At 29.3% G+C, this 20510-nt stretch overlaps 1 protein-coding gene across 6 annotated transcripts in view; it reads left to right on the top strand.

The window, feature by feature from the left end:
- The window catches only part of LOC112691990 (adenylate cyclase type 8), a 171990-nt gene that overhangs the window by 116001 nt on the left and 35479 nt on the right, over positions 1-20510 (top strand). For all 6 annotated transcript variants that reach the window (XM_025566483.1, XM_025566482.1, XM_025566486.1 and 3 more), the window contains exons 5-6: positions 18730-18915; positions 19918-20094. In XM_025566483.1, the coding sequence (XP_025422268.1) occupies positions 18730-18915; positions 19918-20094 (363 nt within the window). The remainder of the gene's footprint in view (positions 1-18729; positions 18916-19917; positions 20095-20510) is intronic.

Below are 20510 nucleotides of genomic sequence, written 5' to 3'. Positions count from 1 at the left end.
CTTTTTAGAGATATAAAATACGATTGAATTACATAGATTTCATTGGTGTTAAATTATTCATTAACCAATTGTTAATGGCCAAATAATCCTAAATTAATTTATAAGTAAATAAACAAATTATTATTATTATTTATTTATTTCTACATATTATATATTTGATTAATTATTTTTATATTTATAATATTTGATATATTATTATTATTATACATAAATCAATTGAAAAAATTTATTTTGTCAAAAAAAAAAAAATAATAATAATATTTAATAAATAAAGAAAATAATGAATTTATGAAAAAGTTGTTGTATTATTTTCCATCGATATTAGAAGATTCTTTAATTAAAATTCTATACATTTTTATACTAATGTCAATAGATTTTTATATAAATTGAAAAACAAATAGAATATTTTCTTCTACCATTTTTCAGCCTTAAGTCGGCATCAGAAAGGGTTAAGTAATGTCTTCCAAATATTACCTAAATGACTTTCTTTTGTGACTTAAAAAATAAGGACCACCCTAATATATACATATACATAGATATAGATTTAAAAGCAAAAACCCGTGTATTCAATTTTTCGAAGTTTTTTTGGTGAGCAGTGAAAATAAATTGTATAGTAACAGTAAGAAAATAAATAATTTTTTTTTTTTTTTATTTTACTATAAACTATAATAAGTTCTTACTCCTTGCAGAAATTTTATGGTTGATGATTTTTAATAGTAATTTTTTGTACACAAATTTTAAATGATAAACGATTCATTTGATGAGACACGGTGAAATTATACCTTTGTATTCACTGATTAATTGACGACAGCGTTCAGATTTCAGTTAGCTATTAGATCAACTGGTTATATTTGCAATTTCCTCTTGACAGCTCCGTGCGCATTCCTTTCCTTCATCACTCGGATAACCATCGTTCTGACAACATAATTACAAGAACTGTTAATTACTATTTGTGAACTAAACAAAACCAATTTAACTTCAATACTGTGTTATTACCCATCATGATCATATTTAGCAATCGTAAATATTAATTGAACAATATCCTTTGACTGTACACGTTTTGAGTTGTATCACTAATTAACGAATTGGAATGAAATTCTTTTTTTTAGTTTTTTTAGTATCAAACAGTAATGTATTTAACATAATAATATGCACCTACGTAGGATAAATATATACGTGTAGAGTTACAATTTTATTTATTTTTTTATTATTTTGACGTATTGCACAAATTCTATTTGCGTGAAGTGAAATATGTCCGCGGTTTTTCTTCAAATTGTTTTCAGTATCATGATAATAAAAATCAATAAATATCATGATGGCATTATACGCTGTTGTTATTGTTTACGTATGAGCATCGCGGTGCGTAAAATTGAACGTGATGGAAGTGTATTTGTTGTATACGAGTCCCCGAGTGTGCACTTACTTGGTATTATATTATAAGGATGTACATATGATAATACACGAGTATATGACGGATGATTTATTTTTTCACAACTCTCCCAACAAGCATTACTCATTTGGATTATTTTAGTCGGGAGGACACGTTGTAAACATTTCACCAGGAAAAATGGAAATCTCGATTTTTTTCCTCCCAACGCTGCATGCGTTGTGCATTAACGACAATCATATATATGTCTCGAACGATCGTTTGACTCCCTCCCCCTCCCTCCGTGATTCCATTAATCTTAACACGGTCGGGGGGGGGGGGGGAGACGCTGATTTCGAACGCGTTTATCACGTTTTCGCAATAGGCACATACGGGTACCGTGTGCGTAGAATTTATTTCCGGTGTATCCGAACCGGTTCCCTGGCTGTTACGAAAGCTGCAAGCGAATTGGTTTCCGAGTACATACCGGTCAAGGCATTTTCGATTTTCCTTTCCATTTTATACAGACTTAAGACTGTATACATATTACGCGGGCTCGGTTAAAAATTATGGCTTTTGTCATAAAATACACACATGACATTTTTATTTTTAGTTAAATATCATTTTTTTTTTTTTTTTTAATCCATCCCTGATTTGTCCAAACATTTTACAATACATGAGCATACGATTAATGTTATTAGATTGCGATTAGTAAACGATTCGGATGTGCATTGTCTCGAATATTGGGAACCGATCCGGATGACGCGACCTTTATTTCAAAACATTTTGATCTTACGCCATGGCCGTGTACAGCGCGACGAAACACGACTAATTGCTCGACACGTGTTCCATTGTTCGACGACCGGTAAAATCGTGGCTAAAAATAGAACGTGTTCGAACGCGTACGATGCGACCGCATTAACGGGCACGCGGCTACTTATTATTTATTTGCACATTTGTTCGGGAAGTAAGTAGAATAAATCTGATACGGTGCAAATTTGTGTTGTGGTGTTTGGAGTTGAAATTTAAAAGTTTATTGTGCATATTTTTGCATATTTTAGATTTTTTTTTCTTCAATTGCATATTTTTTAGATTTATCGATTTAAACTGCATATTTTAATATAATGTTTGATAATTTACTCGTAAATCGATTTTTTTAGTTCATCAAAAATATTAATGTAAAATTTTCGTTTTTGACACGTTATAAAAATGTTATTTAGAATACAAAACGCGTTGATACATTATTCATTTTAAATCAATTTTTTCTTTATTTTTTAATTTTATTTATTTTAATTTTTGGCTTTTGATCGTTGTGTTTTTAAAACGCGTGGTGTGTAACCGGCGATCAATCGACTCCGTGCCGACGACTATCACTGCTGCTAACAATGAATCGTACAATACCTGTAAATTTTTATGATAATTTACCGTCCACCTTAGGTACTTATGTTTATTCAACGACTCGGATTGGAATCAATCAAAATATTCAACTATCGTTTAAAATACGAAATCGATTTATATTCTACGTGTAATATGCACGATATGACTCCTTAACGTACCTATCAATTAACTTTGCATAAAGTTCTATAAATTAGTTATTCGCAGTTGTCCCTCCTCCTTATCTAGGCTACACTTTGTCAAACTGTTCATTTCCTATTACTATCCCGGCTCGAACACGCGGCCGATCCGTAATCCAATTTTCCCGGTAGCATTTAATCTCATTAGTTTACCTCGAAACACCACTGCAGTTGACTCTTTTACTGAAACGCGGCTAAACGAGACCTTTCCGCAGAACAATATCCATGGTTACATTTCATCCCATGATCTATGAGTCTGTTATTGAAATCGCCTCTTCGGCTTACACGGAATTTGTAAGTTGAATAAATGTGTATTAAAGCATGTATTTTCCATATTGAATCGAGAATTCCCAAAGGCCCTTGTTTGAAAGTGTGCCATATTTCCAGGAATGTGTATAGTAATACACTGTACATGCTGTTAGATACAATATTTTAACTTCTAACCTGTTCGTATTCGCAAAATATTATTTTTCAATTAATATATACTTCGATCAGAGCTTTTAATCATTTGCGAACCATCGATTTGTATTGTTGTGTTTTTCTTCTTCTGGAAAAACAAAATTTTAAGCAAACTACAATATACAATATTATGTTAAATAATAATGTTCTTAATACGTAGTATTACTTCCTCAGTAATTAAAGTGCTCGGCCGAACAACGGGACAAGTGCCACTGAGCGCATTTTACAATGGAGGCGTTTAAAATATTACGGACCATTTCCACGACTTAAAACTAAACTTAATATTGCCTTTTAATCTATTTTTATTGTAATTTCAATACAATAGTGAACATATACAATAAATTGTACCCGTGCCCCGATGTTCCACCGATAAACGCAATATTGCCGAGACTGGCGCTTGTCCCGTTGTTCGACCGAGCGCTTCAATTATTGACGATGTTCCGTTTCAATAATAAGCGTTCAGTACCCGTGTTCGGTTAATACATATCAATATATGATTTTATACTATTATACGAGAGCAACAAACGAAACCTACTTAATAAAATCCATTTAGTTAATTTAAAATATTTGAAAAACAATTAGAATTGAGGTTCATGTTGTGATTAATATTATATTCGTTATAACGGTGTGGTATGTATAATGTGCATGTATGCATGATGTGTAGATGTACGGTGAGTAATTCTCTCGTATTCGTTTTAAATTACACTTCCACAACAATTTTGCATTTAAAGTGTTATTATAACAGTCGAATGAACAAAAAATGTATGAGATGATTGAAAAAACTCATGAACATAATACGCGATCAACATAAATATAAAAAAAAACGTAGTCACGCGTATTATCACGATAATCCGATTTACCGCAAGATACACAAACTAAAAATTATTATTATTCATTGTATTATTCAATTGTATACAGTACATAGGACATTTGTCGGATGATAAGAGAACAGCAATCCGCCGGAACGACGATCTGTATGAACCTAACCATTTACGCGACATCATTATGATTCGATTATCGGGATTATTTTGCTCTTGTGTACACTTTTAACCTTTTTAACCTCGTGCCGTGCAGTGTAATGTTGTAATTTTACTATGATGGAATGATTACATATTTAATCAAATATTGTACAAATTGCCGTTAACGGTTTCAATTAATACATATTAATCACTGCGGCGGTGTTACCAAGCTCAAATACTAGTTTACCCTTTGTGCATAAACGCTCGTTATATAACGTATGGTTTTTGGATTCCTGACCGATATCCCTTTCCATACAGACTACTGTACCGCAGTTATGGTTGCATTTTTGCACAGTTGTGCTCCAAAAATATCTACGAAAAAAAGATTTTAAATTGCGAATTTTGGCACGAGTTTTTTATTATTTGAGCTGAGATCAAATTAATATTTGTCATAACTAGGATTCAGATTTGCCTAAAAAACTTTTTTTTTTAATAATTATAATAGAAAAATTATTTTTTTATTAAAATGTGTTTTATTTTATATCTAAGTCAATGAATGTATTTTTTATTGATTTTTCTTATAAAATTTTTTCTGTGTTTTATTTTCAATTGATCTAATAGTTATTTACACAGCTTAGGTATTGTCGGTACAAATCGATAATAGCTTGTAAAGTCGGTGCATTGTCAATATTATAGTTAAAATTATTAGTACCTAATTTAAATTATTAATAGTTTAAGTAATTATTTATGTACTCGTATTAAGTACGCCCCAATAACTTCGGTGGAAGTAGAAAGATCATTTTCTATGTACAAAAATATTTTAAACCCAAACTGTTAACGTTTACTGAAGATAACGTATCTAAGTACATTATAGCGATTTTTTTTTTTAATACTAACTAGTTAGTCAAATTCATTTTGTAGTAATTTTTTTAATTTCTTTTTATATAAATTAAATGTTTTTTTTGGCCTTTTTTACACATTTTAAACCTTTTTTTAGTTGATTATTTTACCTTCAAATCCGAACTCTAGCCATAAATATTATACATATTACCTGTTACCTATTCGATAAAAGCGACAACAAACAATCGTACAATATTGTTTTATAACTTACGAATTATAACGTAAACATTGGCCTTGTTTTTTTTTCAAGATAATTTTCAATTTAGACTGATAAAATATAATAATGGTATAATGTAGATACTAAAATACATCTTAGTCTTGGTATTACTACCACCAAGAACATTAAGAACATTTCACCGTATTTCTAATTTTGCTGTACTAAAAATACCTGTAAAACATATATTCATTTAAATACAAATATAATTATAATACTGATGCTACAGACAGTCCTAAGTCTGTATAAAAATGGAAAAGAAAATCTAGCTTAGAATGTATAATTATATATTAAAAAAATGCTAAGTTAAAATGTACTTAGCATTTTTTTAATATATAAAAAGTTAAAAGGGCCTAAGTTAAAATGTACTTAGGCCCCAACTAGCAGCTATCCGTTGTAATTAGGGGTGGCCCTGATCCTAGATAAGCGATACTTGGTATCGGCCGATATTTATGGTATTTTATTTTATTTTTAACAGAACTTATGTATGAATTTAAGCCTATATCACAAAAAAAAAGAATCACCAGCATAAAACATTAATAACAAAAATATGAATGGTACAAATACTTTGTTATTGATAAAGCTTATGGCACAATACTATGGAGTGATGTTTAAACCAAATTTATATCGGTTTGTGGCAGGGGTGGAAGACTAAATTATTATTACCAGAATATTTATGAAAAAGGGCCCAAAGGAAAAAAGTTACTACCGATTTATGCGATTATATAAGACAAATTCGTGGGAGATTTCACCCTATATATTTTCTCCCTTTACCTACATAAAATATATCTATTTTTCTTTTATCATAAACATATAACACATCATTAATGCGTAAAATATAAGCATTTATTGTTTTATTTTTAAATATAATCAATATTGAATTTGTAATGTCTATAAAATATAAATATATATTTTCATAAATAATATATAAAGAAAAATTATTTGTTTGATAGATTTTTAAGGAGTAAATTGTTATTAATAAAATATAAAATTTCAAATATATGAACATCAAAATCTTTTTCTAATAATATATTCAATACTGAAGTACATTTTTATAAAAATTACTATTGATTGAAATCGTGTTTATTATATCATTAAAATATAATTTTACAGTCATTAACATTAGTGTTTCAAGGTTATGATTAACCTATATATTGCTAACCTATAGATTGCTTAGAGTACTACGAATTTATGTTTTCACATGTTTTAATTTAAAGAATAATGCGTTCACATGGCACTTGCTTCACTGATAAAGCGAATAATAGTTTTTAAACAAAATTAAGTATTCTGGGTATAAGTTGGTATGTAGATTATCTAACTTAACCTAAACTAATCTAACAAATACAAAATAATATCAAATGTGGAATTTTTTATTAGATCATTTACAACAAGAACTTTTTTGTGGAATCTCATCTAAAAATGCTTCATGTATCAAACTAGAGTTTTCATAATCTTTATTATCAAATTTATTTTTCGATTTAGTGTTATAATATTCTTCTGTTAAACTTTGACTTAATAACACCCATTTTAAAACAAAATCCTTTTGTCTTGTAAAGACTGCAATAATTTAACAGCATTTATTTTTTTAACTATATCAAACACTTTTTCTAAAGAGCTTTAGAGAATTCGTTTTGAAATTTCTTTAAAATATTGTGAATCTAATCTTAAAAATTAGTACATAGTTACCCGGTTTTTTCATAACAGATTTTTTCTAAACTATTAATACTATGTCAAGCATTGAATTATATACGTTAAATTCGTTATTTCAGAAAACACCATTACTTTGTCATCTTCAGATTCATAAAAGAATAAACGTTTTTTTTTATGCTGTCGAACTCTTTTAAACTGTCATTTAAAAATTAAATTACATTTAAGTAATTCTAACTGTTGTAGAATTATACAAATTTATCTGACACTTCTTCGGTGGTGAAAAAATTACAAGATATATCTATAATACTACTTATTTCATTAGTTACCATTCTATGAGCTTGCAATAAATCAAAACCATACATCTACAAATATATTGATAATTGTGTGGTGTATTTGAAGATATAAAAAAACAAAATATTTTAGCAGTTACAATAGTTTCGTATTTACAAAGAGATTCTAATAAAAACGTTTACTTAAAACGGTACTTGTTTGTTATCACCCCACCAGTGCTCCGTAAAAAATGTATCGCCCCACCACTCTTGTTTGTTATCGCCCCGCCATCAAATAAAAAAAAACAATACAATAAATATAAAAATGTATTTTTGACGCCCTGCCATAAATTAAAAGAAAACAATAGGTACAATAAATATAAAAATATTTCAATACTTTAACTTAATATTATTAAAAATAATATAAAATTTAAATTTTAAAAATTTTATATAATTATAAATTAAAAAAAATATATGTTAAATTACAAAGGAGGCCAGAACTCTGAAATATCTTTTAAAATAACTTGAAATGCATCTTGTTTCTCGAGACGTGTTCTCCACATAAATTCAGTCAAATAGGACTCCAAAAAATTTATATTAGTTCCACGGCGCTTTTTATTTCCCCACTTTGCAGAACCCCATAACCTCTCGATATTTTGAGTGTATGCCCCTGTGTATGCATCAACAAAATTGTAGGTGTGGTTAACGATATTATGTATGAATCCCGCTTGCTGTAAATTATTATAGGCTTTCCAAAAAACTGACATAATTATTGAACCTGGTCTTATACATTTTTGTATTATTGGTAACAATGTTTTCTCCGATCGATCAGGTACACTAATTATAAAACACGCGTTAGTTTCCCGATATATTTCACCGAAAATCCATTGCTGTAGCAGAATACGTACAGCATTATTTTTTCTACGCACAAATAAACTTTCATCTATTTCGACAATAAGACCGGGGCCACCAATTTCTTCATAATTATTTTCCAATATCCATACACATACCTAACGTAGATAATTGTTCCAATCGACCACAGCGTTTTGTCCCATTTTAAGTTCACGTTTACAAAATGTTACTGATGACATTTCTTGGGCCCAGTAGTATATGAAATGGACAATTGTGTGTATTGGTAGTCTAGAACTAGTTAGCCAATTATTCACTTTTAAACCCTTTTTCTTCCTGCAACTTATTTTCTGACACCGCCATCGCAATCCCTTAATAAACATTATATGTCCATTTTCACACATTTCACTAACTTTAATTACATTATTTTTTTGTAAAAATGCAATTCCAGTTTCGTCGTTGAAAACAACTGTAAGTAATTCACTAAGATTAATTTTATTATTTAAAATTTAATTTTATATTAAAGTCTGAACAAAGTAGGCACTATAATAACGAAACCTCGAAAGTCAGCAACGTACTAAACTATACGTACGTATTAAACGAAGATATTTCCAAAATATTTCCCAAAATAGATCATCTATCACGAGTTAAACACGATAATAGTGGGAACAGCGTAATATATTATATTCTACACGGCGGGGCGATAACAAACAAGTACCCTTAAAACTTATATCTGATTAAATATTAGAATCTGTATATATTTTTTTAATGTTGTAATAAATTAAATATTAATACTACCTTCTTGTTCATTAAAATATTAAAATATTTTGATAAAGCAGTATATTTTGGTACCAAGTGGTTTATTTGGACATTTGTTTAACCAAATACACATTATTTTATATCCAATAAATACTTCATAACTATTGAGAAAACCAAATAAAGATAATGTTTCTACTTTATTTCCAGTAACATCACATACGACTAAATTTAAGGCGTGTACGTAGCACCAAATGTGTAATTGGGTAGCCTCCGGTTATTAAGTTTTGCCGAAAATCATTTGTATTTACCTTGTATATTGATCACTCCATCAGATGAATTTCTCAGGTAATTTAATATATCAAAATTTACTGTATTAATCCTTTGCAGACCTTTGTGATAGAAATTTGTTTTTTTTCTGTCCATCAATTTTATTTTATTTTTTTCATGAATTTAAAAGTTTTAAATTTTAAATAATGAGGTTTATAGTCTCGTTGGTCATTTAGGGGTGTACTTAAAATCCCCTATGGTCCTTAATGATCCCTGCTTTTTTCTTATATACAATGATAAATATCATAATTAATTAACTAGTTAGTAATTTATTAAAAATATAATGATTTATAACATAGATATAGTTTGTTTTAAATTAACAATAACAAATCTTATAAGAAATATTTATAGTATTAAAACTTTAACGATCAATTTTTTTTTAAATTGTATTTCAAAGAATATAGTGGGAAATGTTCAATATCGTTGTTCATACTTTATTGCATAACGAGATTTAAATTATTTAAACTATTATCAAATTATATTTAGTACTGGGGTTTGTACTTTTGTGCCCGTTTCTAATAAATCAAAATAATTTTTTTTCGACCAAATAATCATCGTCGTTTTAGTTTTCGAGATCAGTTAAACCTCCATTATCACAAGAATTTACAGTTAATATATTTACGATCTTACGATCGATTTATTTTGAATATTTATTCATTTTACCTTTGAAAAATAAACGAATAAATTTAAACAAAAAGCGAAATAATAAGCAAACTAAAGTCTCGAAGTAAAGAGAACAAAATGCAAACTTGACGCGTGACTGTGAACAAAATTGCTAAAAACAATAATAAAACCCAATGTTTATCTATATAGTGGTTCGAACTAAGGTTATTTTTAAAAATATTGAAATTTCTTTTTTGAGCAAAACAATATTTATTTTAATAATTATATATTTAACGCCATCTATTGATTAGAACATTTTTGGGAATGTGATCAATATAAATGTTGTGACATATAAGTCCCAATATTCAGATAGTATCGAATTTATTTAATCTATATTTAAATGGATAAAAAAACCCACAGGGTTTATAAGTCTCATTGATAGACAAATTACTATGAATGTACAATAATAGTTAAGCAAATGCTATTTCAGTCGACGATTTACAATTTACAATAGTTATTAATCTTTCTTATACAGTATAAAACTACATTTACATTACAATGAAACATATGTGTAAGTTAAGGATTGATACAAAGCAAGGAGAGTGTTATAGTAATCTTAATGCAATTAATTGGAATGATTGTTCTTATATTTAATGGTTTCGCTGCATCCTATATTATAGTATCATTAGACTAAAAAAGTTTTATGGTTGTGTAATTTATGAGAAATTTTTTGTATCTACAATTAAATATTTTAAAATAAAGTAGATGATGAATGAGATATAGTCTTATATCAGCTGGTTATCTTTTTTCTTTAAGATGAGGGCCTCAGGATAAACGTTTGCCTAAATAATACACTAAAATATTTAATTCCAGTTTGTAGTGGGATGGAATTGGGATGTTCATGATTAGTTGGAGCGAGACATTATCGAAAAGATATGATGAAATCTGATATGAATCTAACCACACAAATTCAATTGTTTGATGGATTATACATTCAGCTGTGATTGTTCCGAAAAGTTGTTTATATAATTTTCCCGCTTCAATTTCACTGTAGATCACTGTCATTGACTTGGAAAAATTATTTTACCTTAACTAACAAATAGTACTGATACATCATTATACAGTCATATTTCGTGTATATACTTTATATAATGTGGTAAAATTTGCTTACGATTTTCTCGTTACGAAACGAATATAGGTATACGAGTAGGTAACGAAGAATAATAAGAATGATCAACTTGTTTAAAGTGTCCGTCATATACAAATTAATTTATGAATATTTAAACTAAAAACCTAAAACATGCAAATCGCTTTTTGTTGGGCCAATCAAATCAGTTTTCTCGAGGGAACATCGAACGAACTTCACATCGTTTTTCACCGGAGAGTAACAACCAACGTTTTGAACAATGTATATGTTAAATACTTTTTTCTTTGATACTTTAATACATGCAACGGTTGGTAACCAACCATGCGAGAAGACGTATGGACCGTAAAATATCTTGTATTCAGTTCTATATTAATATCTATGATTTTATTGTACATTGCATTTTGCATCAAAAAGACTTATAAATTACTAGTTAAATTACCCGACTTTTTCCAAGTGAAAAATATTTGTGTTTCATCATACCAAATGGTACACCTCCCCGTAACCATTCTCGTCCATATCCTATTCCCACCAGCCATTTTTGTATTCATTCCTTCGTTCCCATCCCAGTCTATATGTTGCTAATTTATTGCATAATGTTTCAAGTTGTATAAAATAGCTTTAAACATTCACTAGCCAACGCCTAAATTTTCTATAACCGATGGCAACCCTACACAAACAAACAAATATTCAAAATTTAAATTTCTGTCGACTAAAAATAAAACCTTATGTGAACCTATCTTTAAAATCAAATAATAGAAAAAAATATATCTTATATGTACACGTCTTTTTTATATTTTGAAATTTTAATTATAGCTGTTCTATTCAGCTATGCTCCAGTTTTGACTTAATGAATTATTTGTTTATATAAAATAAAAAACAAAAATAAGAAAAGTCCACAAATTTATTGGTAGTACATGAAAACTTTTATTGTGCAATTACAAAGTTGTCAATATAAACTAAATTAGATATTTATTATATGTTTTTAATTAATATAAATATAAATAAAAATAATTTTATCTGTCGTAGTTGCCATAGAAAGCCAGTGATTCTCAAATTAATATGATCTCACATGTGAACAACGATGGGTTATTGTTTGCAATGTTATAATGTAAGACAAAGTTTAAAACCATCTATGAAGAATATTGTCTACAATACAAAATAAAAACCTATGTAATCGGTCGTAGTTTCTGAGACTAACCGTTACGATGAAAGTAGTGTAATGAATCAAAAAATAGGAACGTACGATTGCTATTTTTTAGGGTTGTCATCCGTCTAGGTTTGGCCGGAACAGTACCAATTTCAAGTATGGCATTCCAGTGTCCTGATGTTGTGTTTAAGAACAGCCAATTTTCTCAGAATGACACTTAAATAATATATGTTTGTATTTTATTAAACTCTAGTTTAAAAAACCATATTATGATTGTCATGATAAAACAAATCGCATTCGATGTGCCGCACTCGTAATATGTGCATCTAATTTAATTGATAATTACGATTTTATTAAAAATTTAACTAAATACTCAATCTTTTTTGTTCCGAAAAGTGTTAAAAAAAACTAAAATTTTTAAGTGCATTTTAACAAAAAAAAATTGCCGTCCATCTGGAGCCCAAAACCCCAAGACAAGACTGTGTAAGTATTTTAATTATACAAACCCATATACGTATAGTACCAAATCTATTACTAAAAACTGTTAATATACTTATTATAATACGCTAATCACGATACTCCAACATTGAACTGCGCACACAATACAAAACTCATAAATTGTCTTGTAATCATCACCTAATTAGTAGATAATATCAATTATTATCAACATGCAACCCACTGCCAAACAAAACAAAAACTCCGAAAGGAATAATAAATGTGTATCGCCAATAAAAATAATTAATCAAAATACTATACAAAAATCAAATTCTACTGAAATATCCGATGACGATGTCTTTAATTTTGACTGGGTAGAAGTAACTTCACCAAAAAAACTTAAGCGTTCAAATCCTACTTCCAAAAGAAACTCTCCTAAATCTAAAAACATTAAAAATCAATCTAACACAAAATTTGTCACTGAAAATAGTTACGCTCTTCTCTCTCAAGTTGACAAAGATGATCAAATTGAGTCAATGGACGAAGACGTCCCCATTAGGAAAAAAACCACCACCAATATTTATCAAAACCAAAATAAACGATTTTTGTTACTTTCTGTACTAACATAAAAAATATAATCGAACCCACAGCCGAATTCACATGCAAAAGCACAACAAACGCCTTAAAACTTCAAAGAGACACAATAAGTTCCTTTGGCTCAGTTATAAAATATCTAAAGGAATACAACTTTGATTTTTATACATATCAACTGAAAGACGAAAAAACATACCGCATAGTGATCCGAAACTTACATCCATCAACAAAAATCGAATTTATCAAAGAAGAACTCGGAAAAAACGGTCATTTAGTGCGTAACATTACAAACGTTTTGCAAAATCTAACATAAATCCCTTTACCATTATTTTTTATCGACCTCGAACCCGCTCTAAATAATAAAGACATTTTCTCGCTAACCTCACTTTGTTACACCAAAGTTATAGTTGAAGCACCCAAAGCACGTAAACAACTACCGCAATGTATGAATTGTCAAAATTACGGTTATACACGTCACTACTGCAATAGCAAGCCTCGTTGCGTACGCTGTAGCGAACAACACAGCTCTGAATCTTGTATTAAAAAACAGAGATCTTCCGGCCAAATGTACACTATGTGGCGGGAACCATCCTGCAAATTACCGAGGCTGTAAAGTCTTCAAAAACCTACAAACTCGGGGAACCAAGCCGAATCGCCAAACTAATATATCAAATTCAATCAACAAATACTATGTAAATGAACACGTCTTGTCAAACACAAGTATAAACAATAACACAGGTCCAAATGTAAATATTGAATCATCGTATTCCCAAGTACTAAAAAATAAAACCAGTTCTAACAAAAATGACCAATACCCGCCAAACCAAAGTACCGAGTCCATAAATAACCTAACATCTCAATTGAATACATTCATAAACAACTTAAAATCCATTATAAGCCCTATTATAACACTTTTAACTCAAGTAATTAGTCAAGTACTTCTCAAAAATAATTATGTCAATTAACTCTAACACCACACCTTCTTTATCGATAATTCTTTGAAATGACAATGGATTAAAAAAACATGCAAACGAGCTATACTACTTTTTGCATAACCAAAACATTGATTTAGCTCTTATTTCCGAAACCCACCTAACAAAAAATACAAATTTTAAAATTAACGGTTATAAAATAATTCGTGCAGATCATCCTGACGGAACAGCGCACGCGGGTGCAGCTATCCTAATCAAATCTTCAATCCTTTACACCAAACTCCAAATCATAAATAAACCATATCTACAAGCTGCAAATATATCAATAAATTTTAACAACTATATTCCTATAATTATATCATCCATCTATTTCCCTCTCCCCAAACGTAACAATTTTGTAAGCTACCAAAGCCAGCAAATTTCAGAACCTAAACTACAATCGTTTTTTCAAAAGCTAGGTAGCTCTTTTATCATTGGCGGCGATTTTAACTCGAAACATATCATTTGGGGTAGTCGATACACGAACACGCGAGGACGAATACTACACAATTCTATTTTTAAAAACAATATCACTTTTATTTCTCCTGATGCGCCCACCTATTGGCCACCCCAAGCGAATAGACTACATGATATATTAGATTTTTTCTTAACAAAAATTCCGAGGCATCTCAATACACACATTAAAAACTTAAATGAGCTATCTAGTGATCATACTCCAGTACTTCTAACCTGTAGGGCAGTACCAGAACTCAACACCAGACAGAATCTCAGCTCTGGTCCCACTGATTGGGATCAGTTTTAACATAATTTAGATAAACAAATATCACTAAACATCTCATTAAAAACGCACGCTCAAATAAATAACGCAGTAAACCAATTAACTACTGTCATTAAAAACTCAATCTCTTCGTCCTCATCTTCAGTTACTCCGAATCCTTCAAATCAAAAGAAAAAATTGAACACACTTCCAATCTACATTATAGAACTAATAAAAGCCAAGCGTAGAGCTAGAGCTACCTGGCAAAACTCAAGATACCTAATTGACAAAATCGTATTTAACCAGCTAACAAATACTCTAAAAACTGAACTATCCAAACATAGATCCACTAAATTTGAATCGCATCTACAATCTCTAACTCCATCTGATGGCTCGATCTGGCGTACCACCAAAGCATTAATAAACCAACGTGACACTATACCTCCACTTGAATGCCCAAACAACAAATTAACGACATCCGACATTGAAAAAGCATATATTTTTGGAAACCAACCATCTGAAACTTTCACTCCACATCCTCCCACTCTAATAAACAGTAACCATGAAAACACAGTTCATTCTTTTTTGTATGCACCACTACCAACATCGCTACCAGCCAAACCAATCACTCCATCTGAAATACTCTCAACAATTAACAATTTATAACCAAAAAAATCCCAGGTCACGATTTAATCACAAATAAAATAGCTAAACATCTTACAAAAAAATCAATACTTCTGTTAACCCATATTTTCAATGCCATGCTGAGACTATCACATTTCCCTCCAACAAGGAAACACTCGATTATCGTCATTATTTCCAAACCAAACAAACTCAAGCAATTAGTTACATCCTATCGACCAATTAGCCTGTTACCTACATTTGGTAAATTATTCGAGAAACTACTACTAAAACGTATTACAACCATTATCCACGAAAATAACATATTGCCAGCAACTCAATTCGGTTTCCGTACTAAACATAACACTATCCACCAAATACACAGAATACTGATCACATGATCACATATCAACCTCTTTTGAGAAAAAACAATTCTGTCCAGGAGTCTTCCTCGATATCTCCCAAGCGTTCGACCGAGTGTGGCATGATGGCCTACTCTTTAAGCTCAAACATTTTCTAACTAACCACAACAATTCCAAACAATATCAATCGCCGCCTTAACAGGGACTGGCCTCGTGACCTACTAGATCCTGTGTTATTGTAATACGGGCGTCAATAAAAAAAAAAAAAAAATTGTAAATAACAAATAGTAAGTAATATTGTAGGTGTGGCCGGTGGGTCACTTCCTATTCAAGTTTTCATGTCACTGTTGTACTTTTATTATCATAATTGCTTATTGTGTAACACTTCACAGATTGTAATTTTCTATACCAATAAAAAAAAAAAAAAAAAAAAAAAAATGATAAAACAAAAAGTTGAACTGACAAAATCTATTTTTAATTATTTTCCCGGCTAACTGACTATTATTTTTTGTCAAATAAGTTCTTTGTATTTCCATTTCTTCGCGATAATTATCGCTAAGGGAATCGATCATTATTTAATAATTTGTTAGTTGTAGTGAACTCATAGGCGGTTTGACATTTTTCAGTTAGTGATTCAAGCATAGTTAGTACCACCCACCCCTTACCGAAAAGTCATACTAGATACAAAAACTTACTTAATTTTTATTAAATTACTAATTTTATATTTCCTACCGCTGGCAGATGCCAAGACCAAGTACCCCCTATTAAAATAACATCCACCCCAAAATTTTTGGTGCTTTGGTGAACCACAAAATTCATGATCAAGCCGCCCCTGAGTGAACTAATCAATGTAGTGAAGTACTCTAGCGTAGGATAGTCATACTGTAGTCAGTGTTTATTTAAAACTTTCTACCGTGGAGGGAGATTCCATAGAAGTAAGTAATTAATAAATAAATATATTTTTGTAATAATTGTTTCTGTATAATTAAAAAAATCAATAAAAAGTTGTCAATAAGAAAAAAAATGGAAAAAAAAAATTATCCCAATTTTCGCCTAATAATGTATATATACTAAGGGTGTTATAATAAGGTATCTCCAAATATAAATAGAATGACTTAGCGTATCGAAATTGTAGACCTCTTCGTTTATTAAATATAGAAGCCTATATATTGTTACGTTATTATCGGGATCATGGATACAGATTTAAATGTTGATTAAGTTTCTTTTTACTACTCCTGAGTCTGCATGTCTTATTTAACTTATTTTAATAACAATATTATTCTCTATGATCTTTGGATGTAAATAAATATTATTTCTTAACTGTTGAGTTGTGAGCAATCAGTTGTTGTTGGAATGAAAAAGATAACTTATAATATTGATGATTGAAATAATATAAGAAAAATTTTGCTAGCTTGTAATTTATAACATTGATTTAATTCTTCACAATAGTAAATAAAAGAAACTAAAAACAAAAAAAACCTATAAAAAATATTTTAACCATACCTGTGATCTAAATAGATCATAGACAGTTCTAAATCTGTTAAAAAAGAAAGGAAAATGTTAGTATAATATAGTACTTACCAAAAAATATTCAGGAAGTAGTGTAGTACTTATAAAAATCCGGGACCCAATTCGGATGCAACTAAATATGTTATTCTTTTTTTACATATTTTGTTATGACAGTTATTAATATTAATATAATACAGTTATAATTATGTTTTAATGTTGCTTTTTGATTTTCTTGTGGATGATATCAATATGGTTACATTTAGTAGTTACATTTATGTAGTAAGATTTCGATTAATTCGATTGTGTTTAAAATAAAAAGTATTACTGAGTTTGGATTGAATATCTTATGTTTTTGAAAAATTTTTATTCATTCTAAAATCATTATATCAGATATTATCATATCTGTTTCTGTTTAATAGTCATTCAAAAATTTGTCTGTTAAGGCGTAAATAAACATAAATGTAAAAAATAATACAATTGTACTACGTAGTACTCATTTAATCTTATTCTACAATTTATTACAAGCAAATGCTTTTGTTACCAATAATTACTTGTATAGATCGTATCATCACAATGAAAACAATCCTATTTGTCTGCAGTTACTTAATATAGTAGCCCGTGGATCACATAACTCTCTTCGTTGGTCATCAACATCTTGTCTAGTATAACTGATATCACTTTATTGTTGGTACAAATTAATTTAAAAGTTCTACACAACCATTCTTGGACATTTTTTCCGTCGTACTACATCCACTTCCTTTTATTAACTGAATTTAATTATTTTTTTCCTCTATTAATGCTTAAAACCAATGAAATTATACCAACTTTAACTCTATGTTTTTTTCACGGTATTATTATCATTTTACTTTTTACTTTTCTAGTACCAATTTGTATCTATATATTTAACGCGATTAATAACGAACTATTTACCCGAACTAACCTAATTTTTTAAGTAACGAAAATTAAAGTTCTAAATCTTTTTTATAAATATATACACTTAGATACTTAATTATAATATATAGTGTATGTAAAATATACATTGATTAATTTTTTTAATAAGCTAAATATATCCTGTTTTACGAAAAATACAATCTTTTAGCAGATAAAAAATATTGAATATTATTTAATTGAATATCACGTAAAATATAAATCCGACTATCTTTTAAATCGTATTACTCACATATAATGTACGTTTGGATAATAGATCTTTTTGAATCATCAATTATATTAGTACACGACACTAATCTTTGTGGCGGTTGATATGCTTAATAATATGATAATTGTTGTTTGTTTCAGTTGAGTACACAGAGCCTGTATTCAAAAAAGGCAGAGTTTACAAAGGCATTTATTGTCCAACGCTCACCAACAGTTTCCGAGAACCCAGTCTTGAACTATCGTATCAAAGATACTCACACAGACAACGACAAAAGTCCTTAATCATCGTTAATTTCGTCGACATGACACTTAAAGCCGTTCTGGCCGGTAGGTTGTCTTAAGATTTGGTTAAAATATTATAAAATATCATCAGCCATTGATTAAAATAAGTGCCAATAAAAATAATAAATTGTACAAATAGGTATTAACATAACAGTTGTGCAGAGTAAAAGCATATATAAATAATAAAAAAATCATTGATTAACAAATGTCGAAATCTGAGTAAAGTGTAAAATATAAAATAACTACCATTGTATTCTTTTTTAGATTAGTATCAAAATCTCCTTGTACATTAAATCATTAAAATTACGACTAAATATATGTTACGATTATTTCTATTACTTACCAAATTTTAAAAAGAAACTTGTTTTTTGAGTAGTAAAATATTTGAAATTATAAATTTTTTTTAGAACTGAATCTATGTAATTAAATACATACATATAATATGGGGGCCGAGTAAGCATTGTGATAAATTGATCTTGCTTGACTCTCAGTTAAAAAAAAAAAAAATAATAAGGAAAATAAAAAGAAAAATACATACATACATCAATAAAATTAATACATCGACCAAATTAGTGAATTTTATGTTCAACACGATGAAAAATATTTAACAAAGATAATTGAAGACGACAAAAAGGTTTTCAATTAATTAGAAGAATTCCCTGAAATATTGATTTATTTGGTTAGAAGTTCTGTTCATAATTATTTATTTTTTTCATTTGAATATTTATGAAATCTTAAATTTTAATTAATTTACCGATCGATTTATTAAAGACTGTATTTTATTTTGATTTCTATATCCTAGAATTTTTTTAATGATAAAAAAGAGTTAACTAGCGCTTTTATGGAATTAAAACACTTACTATATCACAGGAATGTCGAGAACGTCGAGAGAGAATATTTTCAAACAAACTAAAATATTATTTTATAACGCACGAAATGAATTGCCCTAATAACGATAAAACTCTCACTTACCATCCCCTGATAATTAAATCCGATTTTCACCTGTGACAACCATGTATGGAAATTCTTGCGTGCATATTTATTTAGGAGTGTGGCTGTTGCCGACTTATCACGAGCATCCGTATCATAGTCAGAGGGCCATATGGACGTGTTTGACCATGTTCGCCAATCTCACGGTATGCCTGCTTGGCTGGTGGAAATGCTTTGCAAACAATTATCTCCAGTGGGCCGCCGTTTTCACTTGGTGTTTCATCAACGTACAAGGTAACACTGACCAATGATAAAAACAACACGAACCGTACGTGCGTTGATGATTTTTTTTTTCTTGGTTGTATAGTAATACGTACGTGTTTCTACAATACGTTTATGACAATTTTCAAATCTGATTTAACTAAAAAAATGTCCAATCGACTAACGAAAAGCTTTTTTTATTTAATCATTTTTGGAAAATGTCATAAACACAGTGTAGAAAAATAAGCCCGTACAAACTTCCACCAATGTACGTACATCATTAATTAATTTGTTTCTAAGTGAACGTTAATAACGTTTAATGAAATGAGTTTGTATAACTCTGGTTAGGATTATATTTTTGTTCGTACCGACTTCAAACTTAACAAGTCAAATCGATTGTTTGTTAACTTTATTGAATAACCTGATGGTCTTGTGTTGGCTTAACTACT

The sequence above is a fragment of the Sipha flava genome, unplaced genomic scaffold (genome assembly GCF_003268045.1).
Source record: "Sipha flava isolate LNK unplaced genomic scaffold, YSA_version1 68_pilon_pilon, whole genome shotgun sequence".
Classification (NCBI taxonomy): domain Eukaryota; kingdom Metazoa; phylum Arthropoda; class Insecta; order Hemiptera; family Aphididae; genus Sipha; species Sipha flava.
Note: the sequence above shows the minus strand (reverse complement) of the source record. Positions and strands in the feature narration are given on the sequence as shown.